General features: G+C 39.1%; 1 protein-coding gene across 1 annotated transcript in view; it reads right to left on the reverse strand.

Moving 5' to 3' along the window:
- RAD50 (RAD50 double strand break repair protein) overlaps window positions 1–15767 on the reverse strand; it is a 91862-nt gene that overhangs the window by 29341 nt on the left and 46754 nt on the right. Inside the window, exons 14-19 of the mRNA XM_003920608.4 lie at window positions 11354–11543; window positions 10180–10306; window positions 8901–9094; window positions 6222–6332; window positions 5733–5825; window positions 5545–5658 (exon numbers count right to left, since the gene is read on the reverse strand). Coding sequence (XP_003920657.1) covers window positions 5545–5658; window positions 5733–5825; window positions 6222–6332; window positions 8901–9094; window positions 10180–10306; window positions 11354–11543 — 829 coding nt within the window. The remainder of the gene's footprint in view (window positions 1–5544; window positions 5659–5732; window positions 5826–6221; window positions 6333–8900; window positions 9095–10179; window positions 10307–11353; window positions 11544–15767) is intronic.

Consider the following 15767-nt stretch of genomic DNA (forward strand, 5'->3'; position numbering starts at 1 on the left):
ATATGCAAATACTACATGTGCCATTTTATATAAGGGATTTTTTTTTTTTTTTAAGACGGGGTTTCACTTTGTTGGTCAGGCTGGTCTTGAACTCCCGACCTCAGGTGATCCGCCCACCTTGGCCTCCAAAGTGCTTGGATTACAGGCATGAGCCACCACGCCCAGCCTATATAAGGGATTTGAGCATCCCAGATTTTGGTTATCTGTTCTATCGTGGGGTCCTGGAACCAATCCCCCAGAGACACTGAGACAACTGAATACCTATCTACTAAAGGTATTATTATAGGCGGTTAAAAGTGACTAAAATAATATGGTTATAAATGTCCTTTGTTGCTAAGGCAATCTAATGTATCACTGTAGCTGCTGTGACTTACCAAGGTTCTTTCATGGGGGACTATGCTTGTTTTTCCTTATTAGGAACAAGGGAATGTGCTACTACTTACTTTCATCTAATACTGTGTAACATTTGAATTTGCTTCACGATTGCATGAAAGGACTCTTTAAAGTGCTATCACATTTTTAGATGAGATTGATTTTTGGCACAAAATACTGTTGCTGGTCTGTCTACCTGCATTGTTACCAGAAAGCTAGGCATTTCTTTCTTTTAGGTCAGCTTCCATTATTCTTCCTCTAGTTTTGAAAGACTATAATTTCTACCACATCAAGAGTATAATGCTTTGAAGTCAGGTACATATAGGCTCAAATCACAGTGTTACTACTTTTAAACTGGGTAACTTTGGGCAAATAAAATTCTCCGAACCTCAGTTTGCTTATAACATGTGTGATTATACTACTACCTATCATAAAGAACTATTGTGTGGCCAGGCGCGATGGTTCACACCTATAATCCAGCACTTTGGAAGGCTGAGGCAGGCAGATTACTTGAGGTCAAGAGTTTGAAATCAGCCTGGCCAACACAGTGAAATCTTATCTCTACTAAAAATACAAAAATTAGCCAGGCGTGGTGGTGCTCATCTGTAGCCCTAGATACTCAGTAGGTTGAGGCAGGAGAATCACTTGAACCCAGGAGGCAAACGTTGCGGTGAGCTGAGATTGTGCCACTGTACTCCAGCCTGGGTGACAGAGCAAGACGCCATCTCAAAAAGCAAACAAACAAAAAAACCCAAACTATTGTGAAGATTAAAGGAATTAGTTTTTGTAATCGGTATAGTCCCTGGCTCAATAATTGCTAATAAAACGCCTTTTGGGTCAAATTTGTTCTTTATACTTTAAGCAATGAGAATTCCAATTATAGCCTACAAAATATAAAATACTAGAGAAAGGAAGGGAAAAAGATGCAGTAATAGTATACCACAACTGTTTTTCCATTCTACTAGAAATTTGATAGTGTTCAAGTTCTACCTCTGTTACTACTTTTTGTGACCCTGGGCAAGTCAGGTCACCTCCAGTTCCCTTCATATATCCTTCATCTGAAAAATGAGAAAGGCAGTTTATTAAGTTTCCAAATTATTTTATTCTGTGGACTAAATTTAGCAGGGCTTAAATCAGTATGTACACAATGATTGTTAGGCTCCTTAGCTCTTAAATATTAACCCCAATCATCCAACTCAGATGATAGTTAATACATGCAGCTGGTCACCTATGGAAACAAAAATTAGCTGCATTTTAGATACCTGTGAGAGTGGCATGCTGAACAGATTACAGTCCAGTGTCCACCAAAAGTCTAGCTGGGAATAACACCACTTCTAGAAGACTGCCTGAAAGCTATGCACTCCATCCAGTGATGGCTCAGTTATTGACAGCTAAAAGAATACATCAGAACCTCTAACGAATTTCAACAAAACACACATATCTCTGCCCAAACCCCCAGGATTCTGATTTACTGGTGTGGACTGGAGACACAGACTTGTTTGTTTCTAAGACAGGGTCTTGCTCTGTTGCCCAGGCTGGAGTGCAGTGGCACGATCATGGCTCACTGTAGTATTGAACTCCCCAGATCAAGCAATCCTCCCACCTCAGCTTCCCAAGTAGCTGGGACTACAGGTGCGCACCATTACATTGGCTAATTTTTTGTAGAGATGGGGTTTCGCCTATTGCCCAGGATAGTTTGGAATTCCCAGGCTCAAGCAATCTGCCTGCCTTGGCCTCCCAAATTGCTGGGATTACAGGCATGAGCCACTGCACCCAGCCACATATGTATTTTTAGTCACCTAAGTGATTTTTAAAAATCGAGATGTAATTAACATGTCACAAAATTCACCATTTAAATGTGTACAATTCAGTGGTTTTAGTTTATTTACAAGTTTACACAACCATCACCACTATCCAATTCCAGAGCATCTGATCAACCCAAAAGGAAATCTCATATTCATCAGCAGTCACTATATTCTTTCCTCACCTCTATCCCCTGGAAACATTAATCTGCTGCCACTGGATTTACCTATTCTGTACATTTATTATAAGTGGAATCATAAATTATGTGGTTTTTGGGACTGGCTTCTTTTGCTTAGCATGTTTTAAGGGTTCATTCATGTTGTAGCATGTATCCTCCTTTTTTTGGCTGAATAATATTCCATTGTATGGGTATACCACATTTTGTTTATCTGCTCAGCAGCTGATGACCATTGGGTATGTCCATATTTTGGCTATCATAAATAATGCTGCTATGAGCATTCTTCTACGAGTTGTTGTAGGAACATATGTTTTCAAATTTCTTAGTTCTATACCTAGAGAGAAAAAACTCAGTTGATTTACAGGTGCCCCTAGCTAAGAACCTTTGTTCTCTAAACATTCTAACATTTATTTCAGGTTTCAATCACATCAACCTCTATAGAACCTCATATCAAGGGATACTGATGCTGAGATACACTCTATTTTATTTTTAAGCCCTAAGAAGTCTACTGAAGACTATTCAAGTCTTCCTTTCTATGAATAGAGACATTTTCCTCTCGTCTCAGTACAAGAAACTGGTTTTCTTTTAGCACTGACACAACGTGAATGTTGACCAATTGTGACTTCCTCTCTTCATTTTTTAAATTTTTATTTTTTGAGATGGAGGTTTACTCTCGTCACCCACACTGGATTGCAATGGCACGATCTCAGCTCACTGCAACCTCTGCCTCCAAGGTTCAAGTGATTCTCCTGCCTCGGCCTCCTGAGTAGTTGGGATTATAGGTGCGTGTTACCATACCTAGCTAATTTTTGTATTTTTAGTAGAGGCAGGGTTTTACCATGTTGGGCAAGCTGGTCTCAAGCTCCTGACCTCAGGTAATCTGTCTGCCTGGGCTTCCCATAGTGCTGGGATTATAAATGTGAGCCACTGTGCCTGGCCTCCTCTCTTCATTTGATTACTAGAATCTTTAGCAAGCACATGAGACCTCATGTATACCTTTTATATACTTCTCTCCTGCCTTCATTATTTTCTTGCCCTTATTTCTACACTGCCTTGTTTTCCCATTAATTTGAAACATATTTAACATTGCTCTACTGTATATAACTAAGTAAATAATTTCTGGAACAAGGAAGGTTACAAAGTAAACTAATACCATCAGATCCACTAAGTTTAGACCATCACCTTAAAAGGGGTCACAGATTGGTAAATCTTAACAATTTTGTGTATGTATACAGAGAGCTATTACGAATTTATAGATTGTGATTTTATACAGGCAATCACATAAAAGCTAGTGATAATTATTTTGTCATATATGCATCATAAATTTATACAGTTATTCCGCATGTATTAGGACAGGCAGAGATCTGATTTCCCTTTGACTGATTTTCACGTATTCGAAATTCTTGGTGCTACAGAAATAGACCCAGCAGAATACTAATGTAACTAATCTTTCAAATGATTTTTATCAATCACTTATGATCGAGTGGTTGATAAAGCATTCAAATAGTAAATTTTGTTTAAAAGAGTAAGAGCAGAGAAATGGTATAGTTTTTAAAGGCATTAACTACCATGCTTGCATAAAGCATGTGATCATAGCTTCTTAATATGATTTTGACTACACTGTAGAAATTTCTTTAAGAGAAAATAAATGATATTGGAATGAACCAGAAAATGACTTAATATATAAACATTTTCCTTACAGATAACTTTCAAGATTAAACCATAATCCCTCTTTGTGAATTTATGCTACATAAAGGTATGTCAGAATAAGAAAAGATACAGATGTATGTTAAAGATATTCACTGTCACACAGTTTGTGACATGGAAATGAAATCAACCTGAGTAAGTTCTGGTATATATGCAAAATTGACTATTCTATAATCATTAAAAAGAATGTGATATATCTGTGAGCTGATCTGTAAAATCAAATTATGTTATGTGAAAAAAGGTACAGAATACATATGACCCCATCCATAAAAGTAAATTTAAATACATACACACACACACACACACACACACACACACACTTAAATTTATCTACCGATCTATCTGCTGGGATATGAATAAAGAACTTTAAGAACAAATAAGTGTAACAGTTGATGACATGTAGGAATGAGACTGAGAATCAGGGGAAGGGGAGAGACACTTAGTGTTTGCCTTTATGTCTGAACTTTTATCATGAGTCTTTTACTGAAAATAAAAATGAAAAATAAAGAAATAATTAGGCCGGGCGCGGTGGCTCAAGCCTGTAATCCCAGCACTTTGGGAGGCCGAGGCGGGTGGATCACGAGGTCAAGAGATCGAGACCATCCTGGTCAACATAGTGTAACCCCGTCTCTACTAAAAATACAAAAAATTAGCTGGGCATGGTGGCACGTGCCTGTAATCCCAGCTACTCAGGAGGCTGAGGCAGGAGAATTGCCTGAACCCAGGGGGCGGAGGTTGCGGTGAGCCGAGATCGCGCCATTGCACTCCAGCCTGGGTAACAGGAGCGAAACTCCATCTCAAAAAAAAAAAAAAAGAAATAATTAGTCGGGTGTGATGGCGGCATGCGCCTGTAGTCCCAGCTACTCAGGAGGCTGACACAGGAGAATCTCTTGAACCTGAGAGGCAGAGGTTGCGGTGAGCCAAGATCACACCACTGCATTCTAGCCTGGCGACAGAGTGAGACTCTGTCTCTGAATGAATAGATGAATGAAATAAAAGAAATTAACAAATGAAATGAATGAATGAAAGAAAAATAAAGAAATAAGAATGTTATTGGAATTGTTTTTCTTTACTTTTTGCTTTTTTTTTTTGAGACAAACTCTCACTCTGTCGCCCAGTCTAGAGTACAGTGCTGCAATCGCGGCTCACTGCAATCTCCACCTCCCAGGTTCAAGTGATTCTCATGCCTCAGCCTCCCAAGTAGCTGGGACTACAGGTAGGTATGCGCTGGCCAGCTAATTTTTGTACTTTTAGTAGAGACAGGGTTTCACTGTGTTGGCCAGGTTGGTCTCAAACTCCTGGCCGCAACAGATCCACCCACCTCAGTGTCCCAAAGTGCTGGGATTATAGGTATGAGCCACCACGTGTGGCCTCTTTACTTTTTGCATTTCTATTCAATGGCTCTTCTATTGAAAATAAAACTATAGAAAAGAATGTCATAAATGTAATAGGTGTAAGGGATACCATAAGCAAAACAGACCTACCTTCTGTGTATCAATATCTTGTCTCATGATTCGCATATCTTCATTTATCTTTTCTTTGTGTTTCTCACATTCACTTAGCTGAGCTATTACTTTATTAAGTTCAGTTTCTTTTTGCTACAAAAAAGAAAATTCTTTAAGCACATGAAATAAAAATATAATCAAATAAATATTTTTAAGTTTTAAATTACCTTCTTATAGTCGTCTTTCCCATCTTGAATATAATTTTCAATGTCTTTCATATAACCATGAATATTTTTAACCTTCTCTTTAATATCATTCAGCTGTAGAAAAATATTTATTAAATTTACAATGGTTGTACTTAAGGGCACGTAACAGAAGAGCTTAGTAAAACACTGGATTTGAAGGTATGAACCTTGGGTTCCAGTTTCCACCACTACCGAATTTTATGATCTCAGACAAGTCCCTTTATCACCTATAAGAATGAATTAATTAGTCTCAATTCTTAACTTCTATTTTAGATCAAGCAGCAAAATAATTTACGTCTAATCCTTGTTCTAACAAGAATTTCTAATGTAAAAATTATACCATGAATCTGAAAATACTATTCATCTTATCATGTTATTTAATTTCAGGTGAAATAATAGTGTCTGACATGGTGCTATGACCATAACTTTAATACAGATATTTGATAAGTAAATATATAAATGAAATCTTACTTTATCCTGTGCTATTTTGTTGCTTGTATTTTTTTTGTTGATTAATTCTTCTTTTTCTTGCTGGAACTTTTCCAATGTTGTTTCCAAAGGGCTTATCTGCTCTTTAGCATCCTAAAAATACAAAAAAGATGAAGTCTTATATAATATTCCATTATCTTATTTTAGGTGTCAAACTTCACAGTCTTAATAAAAGCACTTTCTATGTGCCGGGCTGTAAAAGTCAACTCATTTGCTCCTTTTAATGACGCTATGAGGAAAGAACCATTATTTTCAGCCCTATATTTCAAACAAGCAGACAAACACAGAGAATGACTCGTCCAGGGTCACAACAGCCCATAAATGAAACAGTCAAGACATTAACCTAGTCCAGCTCCAGAGTTCACTTTCTTAACCACTACGAATGCTATCCTGCCTCAATCACTAATGTGATTCTTAATCTAGGCCATGTGCTCCCAATTACATTAGCGTGTGGCTTTAAGCATGAGTTTTCATGATTTTATAGCTCATGACACTTCTGCATGATCAAAGAATAGGAAAGCTCATTCAGTCCGGACTTTTACAGATAAAAATATGATGGTAAAAACACTTCTGTTCTTAGGCTTAGCCTGATGAGGATATGCAGATATTTTATGGTAATAAAAGCATACTGTTACACTAATATTGGTGTCTCCTCATCTATTCTGGAAGGAAGGGGGCTTTCAAGTAATCAACTATTTTACCAAACAGAGGTCCCCATTATTTAGCCTTGTAACACTATACAACATAGTTATATGATAACCACAGTTCAAAACAACGATCCTCAAGCACTTCAAGATTTTGAAGTACTGAGTGAATAGATAGAGGTAGATACAATTATTATTACTTCAATATAGATCTGTGTTATCATACTGGGAAGTGGTATGGTGTGTTAGGAAGTCAAATGCCTTCACTGTCAGAAGATCTATCAGAAAATCAACTCTGCTTCCTATTAGCTGCATGAACTTAGGCACTCATGGGATATTTATAAATCTCAATTTCTTTTTCTATAAAGAGATTTTGTCATCTATCTTAATAGGGTTGCTGAGGCACTGGATGGTTTAATGTCCAAGTGCTTTATAAACAGTAAAAAATTATAAACATCCAAGCAGTACTATTTTATATCATATTCTGAGCCTCTGGTATTTTGTAATCCAGAATAACTTAAGAAATAAAAATGTAGCCGGGCGCGGTGGCTCAAGCCTGTAATCCCAGCACTTTGGGAGGCTGAGGCGGGTGGATCACGAGGTCGAGAGATCGAGACCAACCTGGTCAACATGGTGAAACCCCGTCTCTACTAAAAATACAAAAAATTAGCTGGGCATGGTGGTGCGTGCCTGTAATCCCAGCTACTCAGGAGGCTGAGGCAGGAGAATTGCCTGAACCCAGGAGGCGGAGGTTGCGGTGAGCCGAGATCGCGCCATTGCACTCCAGCCTGGTAACAAGAGCAAAACTCCGTCTCAAAAAAAAAAAAAAAAAAAAAAAAAAAGAAATAAAAATGTATAGTAATGATTCCATAATATACTTAGTGCTTATTGAATGCGTATGCATAATTATGTAAACCTAGGTAAGACTGTTTCTAAAACTGTTTATAACTGGTTGAGTCTTAGATGCAATGATTAATCTATATAGGGGAAGTCAAATGCATTCCTGGGTTAACTGAGTGCCTGCTCACTGTATTGATAAGGATTCTGAGACCACATCTGGAATCAAAGGGAAAGAGTGTATCACTGAGAGTGTCTGCCATAGATAAAGGATCTGTAGACAAGACAAACCAACAGGAATCCTTATATAGAGTTAACCAACCACCACCTGACCACTTCCAATAACATTCACTACTTAACCAGGCAGCCAGTTCTTCCTTATTAAGGCAAACTCCTTCTTCCAGAAATCTTTACTTATTAGTATAAGTTCTATTACTTAGGAACCACATAAAGAATTATTATGCCATTTTCATTTGAATCTCACAATAGCTACAGTTCTGGTCATTACACTAATAAAGAGCATTTCATATATTTTAATTTTAAAAACAAACAGAGGCTGCGTGAGGTGATGTATGCCTGTAATTTTGGGAGGCCAAGGCTGCATTATTTGAGGCCAAGAGTTCGAGACCAGCCTGAACAACTTAGTAAGACCCTGTCTCTACAAATAATTTTAAAATTAGGCTGGCATGGTGGGGTGTGCCTGTAGTCCCATCTACTTGAGAGGCTAACGCAGGAGGATTGGTTGAGGCCAGGAGGTCGAGGCTGCAGTAAGCTGTGGCTGCGCCACTGCACTCCAGCTTGGGAGACAGAGCAAGAAAAATAAGAATAAGGCCGGGTGCGGTGGCTCACACCTGTTAATCCCAGCACTTTGCCAGGCCAAGGTAGGTAGATCACCTGAGGTCAGGAGTTCAAGACCAGCCTGGCCAATGGCAAAATCCCATCTTTACTTAAAGTACAAAAATTAGGCAGGCATGGTGGCGCACACCTGTAATCCCAGCTACTCAGGAGTCTGAGGCAGGAGAATTGCTTGAACCCAGGAGACAGAGGTTGCAATGAGCTAAGATTGTGCTATTGCACTCCAGCCTGGGTGACAAGTGAGACTCTGTCTCAAAAAATAAAAATAACATAAAAATAAAAAAATAAATTAATTTTACAAAAAAACATGTATGGATATTCTTACCTTTATCTCTCTGTACAAAGACTGAACTTCAGTGGATAATTCCACAGTCTGCTCCTCCAATTGCTGACGACGTTGCAAATTAGTGGATATCTGAAGTTTCTCAGATTTTAGCTCATTTGCTGTACTTTTTAGATGCTGAATCTGTTCCTGCTGGTCCTGTATAAGCTTACGATTCAATTCAATCTTACTAGAAACTACACAGAAACATATTAACACGATAATTAATGTAAGGTTATAGAAAATACTATTTGTATCATCCTTCCCATTTTTATCAGTCTACGGAATCCACAAATACTGAGTTTATGTGGGCCCCACTCACTGCTACAAAAATATAACAAGAAACCTGCTAGCTCCCAAATCTGCTTGATGTCCTCTTCTGGCCACTCACAGGGAAAGCTCACAGAGCAGGTATGATTGAGAAAGAATACAGCTCATGGTTAGGCACAGTGGCTCATGCTTGTAATTCCAGCACTTTGGGAGGCTGAGGCAGGTGGATCAACTGAAGTCAGGAGTTCGAGACCAGCCTGACCAACACGGTGAAACCTTGTCTCTATTAAAAAAAAATACAAAAATTAGCTACGTGTGGTGGTAAGTGCCTGTAATCCCAGCTACTCAGGAGGCTGAGGCAGGAGAATCACTTGAACCCAGGAGGTGGAGGTTGTAGTGAGCCGAGATCACACCACAGCACTCCTGCCTGGGCAATAAGAGTGAAACTCCATCTGAAAGAAAAAAAAAAAAAAGATTGGCCGGGTGCGGTGGCTCAAGCTTGTAATCCCAGCACTTTGGGAGGCCGAGGCGGGTGGATCACGAGGTCGAGAGATCGAGACCATCCTGGTCAACATGGTGAAACCCTGTCTCTACTAAAAATGCAAAAAATTAGCTGGGCATGGTGGCACGTGCCTGTAATCCCAGCTACTCAGGAGGCTGAGGCAGGAGAATTGCCTGAACCCAGGAGGCGGAGGTTGCAGTGAGCCGAGATCGCGCCATTGCACTCCAGCCTGGGTAACAAGAGCGAAACTCCGTCTCAAAAAAAAAAAAAAAAAAAAAAAAAAGATGATGACGATGACGACAGCTCATTTGCTACTCTCCTACTATTCAAAATCTGTTGTGCAAAGTAACAGAACAAAGAGAAGTGACGCTTTTCAGAAAAAAAGAGTGAATATACAATGCTCTGGAAAGAACTTCCTTGTCCATGTAACAGTTATACAATTTACTGTAAAAAGCATGTGCTAGCAATGTCAAAGTCTTTATGGGTACATAAGGACATACGCTATATTACCTGTATCTAACTTGTGTTGTTTTTCTTGTTTTTCCTGGTTTACTTGTTGAACAGTACGATCTAAGTCTATTCCTTGTAGCTTAGCTGCTTGTTGTGCAATTTTTCTTTCAACATCTTTAAGTTCCATCTTTAGAATATAAGAAAATTATTTCCTTTAATAAACATATTGATTATTCAAAATCTTTAAAAAATTGCTATGGCCAGGTGCAGTGGCTTAGCACTTTAGGATGGCAAGGTGAATGGATTACAAGGACAGGAGATCAAGACCATCCTGGCTGGCCAACATGGTAAACTCCACCTCTACTAAAAATGCAAAACTTAGCTGGGCATGGCAACACGTGCCTGTAATCCCAGATACTCAGGAGGCTTGAGGCAGGAGAATCGCTTGAACCTGGGAAGCGGAGGTTTCGGTAAGCTGAGATTGCACCCCTGTACTCCAGCCTGGCGACAGAGCTAGACTCCGTTTAAAAAAATAAACAAATAAAAATTAATTGCTATTGGACGGGTGCGGTGGCTCACACCTGTAGTCCTAGCACTTTGGGAGGCCAAGGCAGGTGGATCACAAGGTCAGGAGTTCAAGACCAGCCTGAACAACATGGTGAAACACCATCTCTACTAAAAATACAAAAAAAAAAAAAATTAGCCGGGTGTGGTGGGCGCCTGTAATCCCAGCTACTTAGGAGGCTGAGGCAGGAGAATCAGTTGAACCCAGAAGGTGGAGGTCGCAGTAAGCCAAGACTGCACCACTGTACTCCAGCCTGGGCGACAGAGTGAGACTCCATCTCAAAAAAAAAAAAAAAAAAAAAAAATTAATTGCTATTATCATTTATTTTTTAAAACCTACTTATAAACCATTTCCAGATACAATTTTAGCAAAGTTTAATAGGATAAAAGTGAAATTAATTCTTAGCAGTTCAAATGAGGTAAACAAAAGGAAGGTGACTAAAAATGAAAAACAAATAGAACTGTCTCAATTTTTATATTTATGAATTTAAAAATTTAAACCCAGGGATGTAAACGAAGCACTTGCTCCCTGAGGGTATCTGAAATTCAGGATGGGGAATTCTAAACACAACCTGTACCTGAATACTAGCTACTATTTTTAACACTCACACTTCAAATTCAAGCTACCATGGAATAAGTTTTATTCTGCCTTAAACTACAATAAACTTACCTGGAACCTCTCCATAATTGTAACATCTGTCAGGCACATTTTAGCACTTTCTTCTTCAGGCATTATTGTACCCAAGAGTGTTTCTTGTTCTTCTATGTCATTCTTTAGGCGCTGTATGTCTCTATTGACATTCTGCAGTTTGTTTCTTAATTCTGGTATTTCCTTCTCCTTCAAATCAATTACGCTTTGCCTTAATAGAAAACACAATTAAAAATAAAGTATCTGATGTTTCTCACAGTTAGACTGAGGTTATGTATTTTTAGGAAGAATACCACAGAAGTGACTTTGTGTTCTTTTCAGGACATCATATCAGTGGGTACAGAATTATGCTATCAGTGTCTTATTACTGGTGATGTTAATCCTTATTCATTTGGTTTAGGTGGCATCAGCCAGGTTTCTCCACTGTAAAGTTACTATTTTGCTCTTTGTAATTAATAAGCATCTGAGGAGAGAAATGTTAAGACTATGTAAATATCTTGTTTCTCCTCAACTTTCTGCCTACTGATTTCAGTATCTACTGATAGATCTTGCTTGCAATAATTATTACTGTAGTATCTGTCAAACTAAGAACTATTCTACTAATTAACTGGTCATATTCACCGTAAATGTTAAGGTCATGAAAGATAAAGACAGATTGTTACGGACTGCAGGACCCTAAGGAGAAATGACAACTAGATGCTATGTGGGATCTTGCATGGAACCCTGAAACAGAAAAGGCATTGGTGGAAAAACTGCTGAAATTCGATAGGGTCTGTAGTTTAGTTAGTAACATTATACCAATGTTAATCCTGATTTTGATAACTGTATTATAATAAAGTACATGAATTGTTGACATCAGGAGAAGCCAGGTGAGGGATATATGTGAATAATCTTTACTATTTTTACAATTTTTCTATAAGCCTAAAATTATTTCAAGATAATTTTTTTTTAAATTACAGGGAAAAAGGAAAGAAGCCAGACACTAAGTCAAATGCTACATAAGTTTAAGGAACAAAATGTCAACTCATTTTTACTAGTACTCACTACTCTAGCTAATGAAATTACTGCCTCTATGGCAGGTACTAACAATAATTTTTGCTGATGCCTCTGAAGCAATAAAATGTATTCAATCTTTTAAAAAAATTTACTTCAGAAATATTCCAAGTTCTTATTTAAAATTATATTGAATTAATATGGTAAGTTAAAGCAGTATAATAAATTAAACTGGTCTCTAATGGGAGTCTTATAATAAACTAAAAGAATAACCAGAAACTTGAGGGTTAGCTATTAAATACTGTTATTACTTAATAATTTTTTTAAAAATGCAAACTATGACCAAGAAATGCCAACCTGAACCAACCTGTGGCAACAGACCTATAGTTTTTTATACCACAGAAATAGGAGGTATTCTTCTTTCATATATGACTATAATAAATATGAAGGATGCAGATTATGAGTAATTCCATGCCAATGTTACCTCTTAAACACTGTAATCACAAATCAGTAATGTGCCCAATATCTAGAAAACTGACACTGCTATGACAGCCTAATGATGGCCAAGCATTTATTAAACTGGGGATATCTCTGTGAAGAACTATAGGTATATATACAATTTTAACTCTATTTTTACATTTTCATACACACAAAATCTTTCATCAGTATGGTCCAGGTTTTGGTGCCTTCTTTTTTGATGATTACATAAGATGTTAAAAGACGCCGGGCGTGGTGGCTCAAGCCTGTAATCCCAGCACTTTGGGAGGCCGAGGCGGGTGGATCACGAGGTCAAGAGATCGAGACCATCCCGGTCAACATCGTGAAACCCCGTCTCTACTAAAAATACAAAAAATTAGCTGGGCATGGTGGGGCATGCCTGTAATCCCAGCTACTCAGAAGGCTGAGGCAGGAGAATTGCCTGAACCCAGGAGGCGGAGGTTGTGGTGAGCCGACATCGTGCCATTGCACTCCAGCCTGGGTAACAAGAGTGAAACTCCGTCTCAAAAAAAAAAAAAAAAAAAAAGATGTTAAAAGACGTATTCTGGCCAGGTGCGGTGGCTCACGCCTGTAATCCCAACACTTTGGGAGGCCGAGGCTGGTGACGACCTCAGTTCAGGAGTTCAAGACCAGCCTGGCCAACATGGTGAAACCCTGTCTCTACTAAAAATACAAAAAATTACCTGGGCATGGTGAAGGGCGCCTGTAATCCCAGCTATGTGGGAGGCTGAGGCAAGAGAATCACTTGAACCAGGGAGGCGGAGGTTGCAGTCAGATGAGTTTGCGCCATTGCACTCCAGCCTTGGTAACAAGAGTGAAACTCTGTCTCAAAAATAAGTGTTCTAAGAAAAAGCAGAGAAACTTCCCTAGAGAATGGGCTAGTGAAATCTATTAGGGTGCTCTGGGTTTGTTTTTTAAATGACATTTTATTTTTTATTTTCAAGAGAATTTTTCTTCTGGTTCACAAGGTTTTTAAAAATTATTTTCATGGCCGGGCGCAGTGGCTCAAGCCTGTAATCCCAGCACTTTGGGAGGCCGAGGCGGGTGGATCACGATGTCGAGAGATCGAGACCATCCTGGTCAACATGGTGAAACCCCGTCTCTACTAAAAATACAAAAAATTAGCTGGGTATGGTGGCGCGTGCCTGTAATCCCAGCTACTCAGGAGGCTGAGGCAGGAGAATTGCCTGAACCCGGGAGGCGGAGGTTGCAGTGAGCTGAGATCACGCCATTGCACTCCAGCCTGGGTAACAAGAGCGAAACTCTGTCACCAAAAAAAAAAAAAAAAAATTATTTTCAATAGATAAATCATAATTGTATACATTTATGGGGTATGATGTGATGTTTCAATATATGTACACAATGTACAATGATTAAACCAAGGTGACTTAACATTTCCATTACCTTGCTTACCTATCATTTTTTTATAGACAGACATTTAAAATTTACTCTTTGGAATTTTTTTCTTAAGAAACTCAGTTCACCTATTTTTGGACAGCATTACCTTTTCTAAGGAGATTGTGTGTAAAAAGGCCCACACAGATATGATACTGAAAAAACCTCTGGGACAAATGGGTGGGGGGAATACTAACTGAGTTATTTAAATGAGGTGCTATATTAAATGAATCTGAGTCAGTACTAGACAAAATGATAAACACGTACATTTTCAGCTGAGATCTCATTCATGATGTTCTGAGATCTCATTCATGATGTTAGTTTCATATTAGGTATTGGTGAATTTGAGGCTTTAAATGAAAATATTTTTGCCAAAGAAGATTAAGCAGGAAATGGCTTCCTACCTCTCTGAGCTCATCTTCCACAACTTTTCCCTTGGGCCTTCAGGTCGAGTATGTCTCAAAGATTTTCTTTCTTTTTTTTTTTTTTTTTTTTTTTGAGACGGAGTTTCGCTCTTGTTACCCAGGCTGGAGTGCAATGGCGCAATCTCGGCTCACCGCAACCTCCGCCTCCTGGGCTCAGGCAATTCTCCTGCCTCAGCCTCCTGAGTAGCTGGGATTACAGGCAGGCGCCACCACGCCCAGCTAGTTTTTTTGTATTTTTAGTAGAGACAGGGTTTCACCATGTTGACCAGGATGGTCTCGATCTTTCGACCTCGTGATCCACCCACCTCGGCCTCCCAAAGTGCTGGGATTACAGGCTTGAGCCACCACGCCCGGTCTGTCTCAAAGATTTTCTACTGCCTGGAATACTCTTCTTCTGGACAACTGCATGACTGGCTCCCTCACTTCTCTCAAGTTTTCACTCCAATGCTACCTTCATCAAGTCCCCTCCTACCACCCTTCAGCTACTCCCTATTCCCTTAACTTGTATTTTTCTCCATGCCCCGATCATCCCCTGGTGTACATTTACTTATTTGTTATCCATCTCCTCCCTACTGGGATATAAACTCCATGAGGGCAGGGACTTTGTCTGTTTTGTTTACTGCTGTAGTACCTGCACTCCAGTAGACTGCCTATATCGGCTGCTTGAACAGACAGTTCTCATGGTAGTGCTGGCCATTAAGGGCATATTCTAAAGGTAAAAAGGCAAATGGCACACAGATAAATTTAATCTTGTTACTTTACCACTCTTCACCAATAGCAGTAATCTTTGACTTAAGTGACTATCATAAACAGACCTCCACAATGCCTCTGAAAGTAACCCCCGGGGATATCTGAGAGTAGTGTCCTAACCAGAGGTGGAAGGAAGCTTAATGATCATGTAAGTCAATCCCCTCACTTTATGTGGGGGATACTAAGGCCCAGATGGGTTAAGTAACATCCCTAAGGTCACCCAGCAGAGCTGAAATTAGAAATCAACCTGACTGCACTCCTAGGCAATTGCTTCCCCATATTTAAAAAAAAAAAAAAAAAAAAAAAGTCCTCTTGGTTGGGCATGGTGGCTTATGCCTGTAATCCTAGCACTTTGGGAGGCTGAGATAGGAGGA

The sequence above is a fragment of the Saimiri boliviensis genome, chromosome 1 (assembly GCF_048565385.1).
Source record: "Saimiri boliviensis isolate mSaiBol1 chromosome 1, mSaiBol1.pri, whole genome shotgun sequence".
NCBI lineage: Eukaryota > Metazoa > Chordata > Mammalia > Primates > Cebidae > Saimiri > Saimiri boliviensis.